The sequence below is a fragment of the Salvelinus namaycush genome, chromosome 32, assembly GCF_016432855.1.
Source record: "Salvelinus namaycush isolate Seneca chromosome 32, SaNama_1.0, whole genome shotgun sequence".
In the NCBI taxonomy this organism is placed as follows: Eukaryota; Metazoa; Chordata; class Actinopteri; order Salmoniformes; family Salmonidae; genus Salvelinus; species Salvelinus namaycush.
Genome location: NC_052338.1, coordinates 7,214,002 through 7,223,782, shown reverse-complemented (window position 1 = coordinate 7,223,782; position 9,781 = coordinate 7,214,002). Strand labels below are relative to the sequence as shown.

Here is a 9,781-nt window from a genome sequence, read left to right as displayed (position 1 = left end):
GCACTTCTGTACTGTACATACCATAGGTGCTTGCTCTTAAATTCACAAGCCTGGGTTGTACAGTTTTCACTAGAAACGAAACGGAAGCAAACAGGACGAAATGAGAAGGGATTACCTGAACTTGTCCAATAAGATGCTGCTTTTCATTTTCCATTGCAATTTTTTTTGCCACCTTGTGCCCTAATGAATAAGACCCTGGTCTGGCCAATACCATTCTCTACTTCTTTCCAACCGCCTCTCTGCAACACTCTTGTATCTCTCCTCAGCTGTCACATTCCTTTATGCTATCCATCTAATAATATCCTGCTAACCTTCTCAGCTAAAGTTCAGAGGTCACACTGAGACTTGTTTGGAGGAGCTGTTGGACCAATCATATCCCTCTAACCTTTATTTGACCAATCTGCAGCTGTCACTGAGCCACAGGAAGATGAACGTTTGTTTTGATAGGTCCTTTCCACAAATCAACCTGAATGTTTAACTGTACCTACTTGAAAGACCAAACGCTGTGCCTTGCAGCTGGATATTTCACTCCTGCTGATCAACCTTAGTATGGTAACTAAATGATGTCTCGTAATGACTGACTAATTGATCATGCTGACTGTTCACAGTTCCGGTAAAGCCAATCTTGTTGACCCATTGAAAAATGGTTTGCGGAGTATAGTTGTGATTTAACTTTATTGACCTGGGCCAGGTTTCCCAAAAGCATCTTAGGGCTAAGTTAATCATAGAACCATAGGATCCTATGGTTCTATGGTTCTAACAATGAACTTAGCATCTTAAGGCTTTTGGGAAAGCGGGCGCAGAACAAAATGACTTTGACCAAACTGTCACCAAACACTTGTTTTTCGCCCTGTGTTGTTTCTGACCACAGGAGGTTGGTGGCACCTTAGTTGTGGAGAGCGGGCTCGTGGTAATGGCTGGGACGGAAGAGTTGGAATTGTATCAAATACCTGGTTTCACAGTTTTATTCCATTCGTCTCTGTTCCAGCCATTATGAGCCGTCCTCCCCTCGGCAGCCTCCACTGTTTCTGACATACTGTACACTGACTCCTTTCTGACCTACTTTGACTATTTTGCTGGGCCATACATTGACCCTTGTGTGCAGGACTCATTTTAGTTGGGGGTTTGTCTGCTTGTGTCACTGGGCAACGTTCCAATATGTTCTATTAGAACAACGATCGTCACACCAACTCCTCAATCACAAAGATTTGATCTTCCACTGTCGGTGGACTTGATTGGTCTATCTAGCTCTCTCTATATCGTTTCACTAGCTGGCTACAAGAGTCTGCAATATGGCGAATAGTCTAATCTAGACATTTCTCAACTGCTTGTGAGTGGTGACAACTTAAGTCTCCAGCATTGACAGTGTTTGACTAATGTGGGCCTATCAGTAGTCTGCTCGAGTTAAACAGTAAAGGGAACGGTGCATACCGTGCATACAGTATGTATTCCACTGAACTTTACACCCAAGTTATGCTGCAACTGGGCATTTAAAGGGGAATTACACTCCATGTTGCTGAACTGTTTTCATACATAAGTGGTCTTCTGTTGAAGTCCGTGTTACACTGACCAGCCTTGTCCCTTCCCTGCTTCTACAATTTGTGTGCTCAACCCGCACTTGTCTGTTCTATGGGTCAGTACGCAGCACAAACCCAACCATATTAGGCATAAACAAAGGCTCTGGGCTGCAAATGTCAAGTATTGTTATCAGTCAAGGTTGGCAGGCCTTGTAGAGCTGTCAGTATAGGGCTGCTGCCACCTGCTGGTATGGTGTGGTCATATGGATACATGGGGATTAATCGTAAAACTATCTGATTTCGCTACTGCTTTATATACTGACAAATATACCATTTATAGGGTACGGAAATTGAAATAAATTGAAAAATATAAACCTGTTTCACTGAAGTCAGACCTTGAGTGGGTCAGGTTTGTTTCGGTTAAACAAGAAATATCTCAGGTGCACAAGTTTACTGTACACATATTCAACACCTCCCTAAAGATTGTATGTAATATCCCTGACCAGCTCTCTACCACTGCCACTGTTCCGTAGGTCTACATGTTCAAATATCACTCCACCCACGGTGTTTGGAAGCACAGGAAAGTGAGGCAAGAGAATGACAAGCTGATCATTGGCAACATCCACATCCCAGTTTTCCATGAGTAAGTGTTGTTCCTTTTCTTTACCTCTGTAATTCTAACACTAGTTTTATGGTATAATCCTAACTTCTATCTCTTTGCCATCTTCAGGAGGGACCCTTCCCAGATCAAGTGGGGCGAGGCTGGAGCTGACTATGTTGTGGAATCTACCGGTGTGTTCACCACCATCGACAAGGCCTCTGTAAGTACCTCTTCGCTAGCAGTAGGTCATATTGACAATGGTCTATACTTGAATTTGGTGGATATATATATATATAAGACTTCATGGCTATAAGGTTGTGGGTGAGCAGCAAGTGAGCACAATGCTGTATGTATTTTTATGCTGTAAATTGTTTACATTGATACCTTAATTTTTGCCGTTTTTCCATATCATCAGCTGTATGCGACTGAACAAAGCAAGGCAGCCTTGATGCTGTGTATTTGTTGTTACACAAACATACCCATTGACCTCTCACCCTACCCATTACCCCCACAGGCTCACCTGCAGGGAGGTGCCAAAAGAGTCATCATCTCCGCCCCAGGCGCCGATGCCCCCATGTTCGTGATGGGTGTCAACCACCATCATTACGATAACTGCCTGAAGGTTGTCAGGTAAGCCCCTCTCCCCTCCACCCATGACATTATTTTAAAGGAGCAGTGTGACATGTACAAACATTCCTGCCACAGGGTGACATGTCACATGTACAAACAGACGCACACAGTCACTCAGTTCCAGCAGGACAAAAATCATCCCTCAGTCTTACTGAGAATGCGAGTGTGAAACATGGCCTAAAAACATCCTACAATTGCTCACACACTTCAATTAAACTTTGGGACAATATCACTAAACAAGGTCCTGTGTTTGACAGATTTTGGAGCAGAACTGTTTTCAACAATGGTTTTGTAAAGAAAAATGTACTCTCATTCTATGCATTGTTTATTTTACATTGCTTTCCATAAACCTTATATTCAAATTCTATGGCAGCTGCATAACTCCTCGAGGTAAGAAAACAATTCAGATTGGGTAACAGGGGAAACTATTTTACTTCGGAAAGGCAGGATTTAATGTGGGTCAAAGGTGGGTGGAGGCGTGATTTCGTGCTGCTGACGATACAGTTGAAATGATGTAGGGTTTTTCCTAGTGGGAGGATATAGATTATGTTGATAATGATGTCATGTCCTCACAGCAATGCCTCCTGCACAACTAACTGCCTGGCTCCCATCGCCAAGGTTATCAACGACAACTTTGGCATTGTTGAGGGTCTCATGGTAAGAACAGATGATAATTGTGTTAAAAAGCACAATTATCACACGGACTGGGATGTAGTGATAAAAGTGGGTCAGCACTGATGCTAACATTGACATCTCGATTAATGTACATGCTAACAATGCTCATGTTTCTGCTCTGCACAAGTCCTGAGTCGTGTTTATCAGAGCACACAACAGAAAAAGAAAATGTGGTTAATTTCAGATAGTAACTTCCTGTTTTCTTCCTTTTGGTGCCTAATAAACAAAACCCTGCTTAGACTAGCATCCATATCACTTGTTTCCTCCCCCAGAGCACAGTTCACTCCGTCACAGCCACTCAGAAGACTGTTGACGGGCCCTCCGGTAAGCTGTGGAGAGATGGACGTGGTGCCAGCCAGAACATTATCCCTGCCTCCACCGGCGCTGCTAAGGCGGTGAGCAAGGTTATTCCCTGAGCTGAATGGGTATGAACCAATCCAGGACCATTGGTTTCGTAATGGAGGTTTTATCCATAGTGATAATGGATGGGATTTTTATAGTCCTTTTCACTAAGGGCGTGTCTCAATATTCGAAAGCATGAACATTTTTAACTGAACCTTTTGACCCACGGCAAGTTGACCGGCATGGCCTTCCGTGTCCCCACCCCCAACGTGTCCGTGGTTGACCTGACTGTCCGTCTTGAGAAGGCCGTAAGTCTTGTCACCTCTCTACACTTTTTTTTATTGAAATACAAGATGTTCTACACAAGTAGCACTACTCTTTGATCCCAGGCTGTGTCACAGCCGGCCGTGACCGGGAGACCCACGAGGGTCCAGCGTCGCACAATTGGCCCAGCGTCGTCCGGGTTAGGGGAGGGTTTTGCCGGCCGGGATGTCCTTATCCCATCTCGCTCTAGCAACTCCTTGTGGCGGGCCGGGTGCCTGCAAGCTGACTTCAGTCGCCAGATGGATGGTGTTTCCTCTGACACATTGATGTGTCAGGCTTCCGGGTTAAGCGAGCAGTGTGTCAAGAAACTGTGCGGCTTGGCAGGGTCGTGTTTCGGATGATGAATGGCTCTTGATCTCCGCCTCTCCCGAGTCCGTAGGGGAGTTGCAGCGATGGGACAAGACTGTAACTACCAATTTGATATCACGAAAAAGGGGTAAAAAAACAGGAATTCAGAGTAGCTCTACTTAATTCCCCTTGACCACCCTCCCAACCCAACTACAAGCTACCCTTGTTTTTGCACCTTTCCTTAAGTTACTGTAAACGTAACACACAACAGGCACTTAATACATAGTAATTTGTTTCCATTTAGGTACATTCTTGTTCTACATGTAATGTTTTCTCCTGTCTGCCTCAGGCCCCTTATGAAGAGATCAAGAGAGTCATCAAGGAGGCCTCCAAAGGACCCATGAAAGGAATTCTGGGATACACAGAGGACCAGGTAAATATTTTCCCATTCCAAGACTCTGCTTGAATACTATCAAATGCATCATACCTTCCATACTTATAGAAATCACTGATCGAACGTGATTTGATAGGTGTAAGCAAGGGTCTGTGTTGCAGTCCCTAATCATGTCAGTGAGTACCACAATGAAGGAAATAAGGAAGGATGCATTTTAAGACTACGTGAACAGGGCCCAAGCTTTCCCTGCTCTTATGTGCTGAACCTAAAGGTCATATGAACTAAAACATTTCTGTTTTTCACGTAATGAGCCTGTTGACTTCAACGGTGACAAACGTTCCTCAATCTCCGACGCCGGCGCAGGCATTGCACTCAATGACCACTTTGTCAAGCTGGTCTCATGGTATGTATCCAGACCTAAACAAACACACACACACACAATATATGTAGTAATTTTGAGTGTATATATACATTATAAAGATTCCTTCCTCTCGCTCCCTCTCCCATAGGTACGACAATGAGTATGGCAATAGCAACCGTGTTATTGACCTTTACCTTTACTCCTTTACTCCTTGAGTGCCATGTGCATAGGTCAAGGTGTAAAGTCTCCACAGCACACCACCAACATCCCATGACATCTTCCTTCTCCTGAACGGACATCCCACCAGTCCACCGCCAGAGAAAGAACCGGTAGCAAAGTACATGGCAACAGATTTAAAATAAGTGACATTTCTGTTCAGAGGATGGAGTCTTGTTTTTGCCTGCAAAATATTTCTGTCCTTAATTCACTCGGTCACACAATAAAAGTATTCTGTTTGTGAAGTGTTTGTCGTCTTCTGTTGTTGAAGTGTTCTCATGGTACATTCTAGCAGACTTGTCATGGTACATTTCATTAAAGCTGCACAGAGGCTGTGAAACAAAGCATTTGGACCATGAATGGCATGCCAAAATCTGCCAGTCATTTACTCCAGTCTGACAACAGGAACCTTCTTCCACCTATAGTAAACTCATTTAATTATCATGACAAGATAATGGTTAAACTATTTATTTTCAAGAGCTAGCAGTGGAGGCTCCTCAAAGGAGGAAGGGGAGGACCATCCTCATTGAATTTCCCCAAAATTAAAATGGTAAAACATTTAAAGTGAACCTTTTTAGATCAAGCTATACTAAATATTGTCACATGTCACCAAATAGATTTAAAACACACTATTTTGCAAAGGTCTACAGTAGCCTCAACAGCACTCTGTAGGGTAGCACCATGGTGTTGAATGCTCTGGATTTTAAAACCTCTAATATAATCTTTAAGATCAAATGGATTACAAAACTATTAAAGAAGTAAGGATTGCATTTGGAATATAATCCCTCATTTAATATTCCAACAGATTGGTGGTCTAGAATTCTTATTCAAATGCAACTTCGATGTGGGTAAAATCCCTATTAATAAGCTGCAAACTTTCCTAAACAAGTACTTCTAACTTGGAACCTCATGTACAAACACAATTCTCCCCCTCATAGGTATACAATCTGGAATAATAAAGACATAAAATACAAAAACAAGTCTTTATTTTTCCCAGAACTGGTTTGACAACAACATTATCTGGGTTAAATAATTATTGAATAATGATGGACAACTATATGATTATCCAGAATTTATGAGAACACACAATGTTACATTCACTCCTGGGGAGTATCAAATAGTTGTTAGAGCTGTCCCAAAGGTGTTCTTCTTCTTTTAGGAGAATATAACAGTACTCCAAGTAAAACTGTTGAGGATTTTGTAGCCTCAATACAATTAGAAGGATTTGACATTTTAAACTATATATATAATAACATTTATATAAGGAAACTATGTCAATATGTTACTATTCCCTCTGCTAAAATGTACTGGAATGCAGTCCTAGGACAAGTGAACTGGAACAAAGTCTCGTTGTCTGGTAAATATTGTATATCTAATAACGTGAAAGAAGTCTCATACAAACTCATTCATAGAATCTACCCTGTAAAGACCTTTATAATACACAGATTTAAAATAGCTATTGATAACAAATGTGTATTTTGTGGTTGTGACCCAGAAACTCTTATATCTGTGGTTGTGACCCAGAAACTCTTATATTCTTATATCAGAAGATTTTATTTTAAAAGAAACGACTATTAATGTTAATCTGAGAGACTCTGATATGTTTATTTTGGGACTATTGTTATATCAGAATATTTTGGAGTGAGTTAGAAGATTTTATTTTAAAAGAAACAACTATTAATGTTAATTTTGATCCAAATGATATGGACCCTGATTTAACTTTCGTTGTTAGTTTGTTTATCTTTCATGGAAGATTCTTTATCCATCAAATGAAGTGGGCAGAGAACAAACCCCTCTTCACATTGTTGAAGATAGAATTTAAATATTATTTTGAAATGATCATTAAATGTAAAAACAAAAAAGAAATACGCACCATTAAAGTTTTTGACAGATTGAAAATGTATCTCGATTTGTAATACCCCTGTCTGTTAGGTTTATTTACTCTTGTTTGTATATTTCTGTTTTTGAATGAGTCATCCAACATGCTGTAATAGAAATAAGGCCATTCTCGTGAAACGGTACTGACCGTCACTGACAGCTAGGTAGTGAAAGGTAGCAGTTGCTGAGTCATTTTAACTGTCATCCAGAATCTCTTGTTCTTGAGATATCACGTTTACACATGGGTGTAACTGTTTTTGTGAAGCAACCCTTCTGCTTAGAGCAACCATTCCCAGGGCAACAAGAAATGTACAGTGGTGCATTGACTTCTAAAGAAGAAGAATGAACTTATTTTTGGTTCCTTGGAAGAGGAAAAACAGGTGACGTGAGCCAGACAACTCAAGAAGAGATCAGTGCATTCAAATCACAGACATATCACTGCTCTTTAAAAAACAGGACAGGAACAAGACAACAAGAAAAGAGATTATATGTTGTTCATGTAAGTATTTTAACTTTATTATACTTTATTCATGACTGTTGTTGTAAATGTACTATTGTTTTTTCCAAGACAGGGACAACTGGGGCATTTGGTTGAAGAAAATAGTTGTTCTATTTAAATCTACTTTTTTAATTGTATGTTTTAATGGCTTTGTTACTGGTTTCGGGGTAGTCCCTTATAGCTGATAGATAATAGTTCATCACTGATAATATATCTGATCTCTCCCACTAGTATCCGATCTCTGCATCTGTGATATAGTTTATAAATATAGACAGTGATCAAGATGAAATCACCCAGGGTAAGTATGAGCTGAAATAGCTACTTCTTACCCCTTTTTCTCCCAATTGGTAGTTACAGTCTTGTCCCATCGCTTCAACTCCCGTGCGGACTCAAGGGAGGCGAAGGACGAGAGCCACGCGTCCTCCCGAAACACGACCCTGCCACTCTGCACTGCTTCTTGACACACTGCTCGCTTTACCCAGAAGCCAGCCGCGTCAATGTGTCAGAGGAAACACCGTACAACTGGCAACCGAAGTCAGCGTGCAGGTGCCCGGCCCGCCATAAAGAGTCACTAGAGCGCAATTGGACGACGACAACTCAGCCAGTCCAAACCCTCCCCTAACCCGGACAACGCTGGGCCAATTGTGCGCTGCCTCATGGGCCTCCCAGTCACGGACGGCTGTGATGCAGCCTGGGATCAAACCCGGGTCAGTAGTGACCGCAGCCTTAGACCGCTGCGTCACTTGGGAGGCCATGAAATACCTACTTTTATTTACCTTTGGACAATTTGAGAGGGCACATTAGCCTTATAAAGGCACTACAAAATAATTGAAGTGAGGTGCAGTTTTGTGGCAATCCCAAACCAATATTTAAGGCTATAATATATATATATTTTTTTTTTTACATATTTGCATTTCTTCAAAATATATATTTGTTGTAACTTGTTAAAACGGTCCTCGCAATCTCTTATTTACCATTTGGTGAAGTCTTAAATATTAGGCTACATAAAATGGGTGAAAGTGCTTTCGAAGTGAGAGCAAGTACTTTTTCTTCATCTTGCTGCCAAAGTTACAGATTGTGGCTTTAAATTTGAAAGCTAAATGGGTTTCCCTGCCCCATCTCTCGCTCTACTTTTCTATCTTCCTCTGTCTCATAGAGGAGGATTATCATGTTGGGAAAACCTATTCCAGTCCGACTACAGTTGTTCCTACCAGTGCCACATCCACAAGTCAGTGCAAAGACAAAACCGTGGCATGTTGAGGAGAAAGATGTTGAGGAAAAAACACTTTCCTCCATTCCAGCTCTCTAACTGCCTCTGTCTACTTTACTAACACAGGTAGGTCAGATTGACATTGTCACTGTAGAAGATGAGTTCACCTTTAATTAATATACATACCTTTAACTACGACTTAAAGGGATAGCTTTCTGGGTTTTTACTGCAATCTTAATTGGTTTGTGTTCTAACTTATTTAAAATACAGACGACTTGTTTAAAATACAGGCTCTACAGAAAGCCCTATGAAGTAAACTATGTATGGCTTGGGAGTAAAAACATATACTAAAAATCTTTGGGAAAAGTTCTGTTCCATAAACATAGATGAACACAGATCTCCTGGAGGGATATTGTGGCAACAGAAGTCTGATTTAAGTATCGACAAGGTATTTTGGGATGTTTTTAGAGAAGCGTGGCAAACACATTCTATGCATTGTTTACTTCACAGGGCTTTCTGTAGAAAACGATCACTTTAAGTTGATTGTTTCTGTCCTTTCACTCGCTCAGGACAGGACCATGGTAACATAGCTACTATTGAGAAGAGACCAACTACATCTTGGATTTATGCCCTTCCCTATGCTACCAGAATGCAGAATACAACCCCTGAGAAGATACCAACATCCATAAATTCAAGTCTGTTTAGCCCTTCTCTCCACTGATCCAATTGACAACATTCAACTTTTTTTGAGTATGTTCTCTATTGTTTTATGTATGTGTCAAAGGTTGTCAAATAAAATCAAATGTATTTTACCATATTTCAGCCCTCCTCGATCAAACAACAGGA

General features: G+C 41.2%; 1 protein-coding gene across 1 annotated transcript; it reads left to right on the top strand.

Annotated features, from left to right (window-relative positions):
- The first annotated feature begins 2,056 nt into the window (after nucleotides 1-2,056).
- On the top strand, nucleotides 2,057-5,526 carry LOC120027392 (glyceraldehyde-3-phosphate dehydrogenase-like). Its single transcript, XM_038972309.1, has 9 exons — nucleotides 2,057-2,160; nucleotides 2,248-2,338; nucleotides 2,633-2,748; nucleotides 3,324-3,405; nucleotides 3,696-3,835; nucleotides 3,983-4,073; nucleotides 4,727-4,810; nucleotides 5,083-5,174; nucleotides 5,281-5,526. The coding sequence occupies exons 1-9, from the start codon at nucleotides 2,057-2,059 to the stop codon at nucleotides 5,345-5,347; spliced, it is 867 nt and encodes a 288-aa protein (XP_038828237.1). The 3' UTR covers nucleotides 5,348-5,526.
- Nucleotides 5,527-9,781: the final 4,255 nt, after the last annotated feature.

Coding starts and splice junctions, on each gene's coding strand:
- LOC120027392 (XM_038972309.1), top strand. CDS start 2,057: ATGTTCAAATATCACTCCACCCACGGTGTTTGGAAGCACAGGAAAGTG. Junction 2,749..3,323: donor AACTGCCTGAAGGTTGTCAG/GTAAGCCCCTCT, acceptor ATGTCCTCACAG/CAATGCCTCCTGCACAACTA. Junction 4,811..5,082: donor TGGGATACACAGAGGACCAG/GTAAATATTTTC, acceptor TCACGTAATGAG/CCTGTTGACTTCAACGGTGA.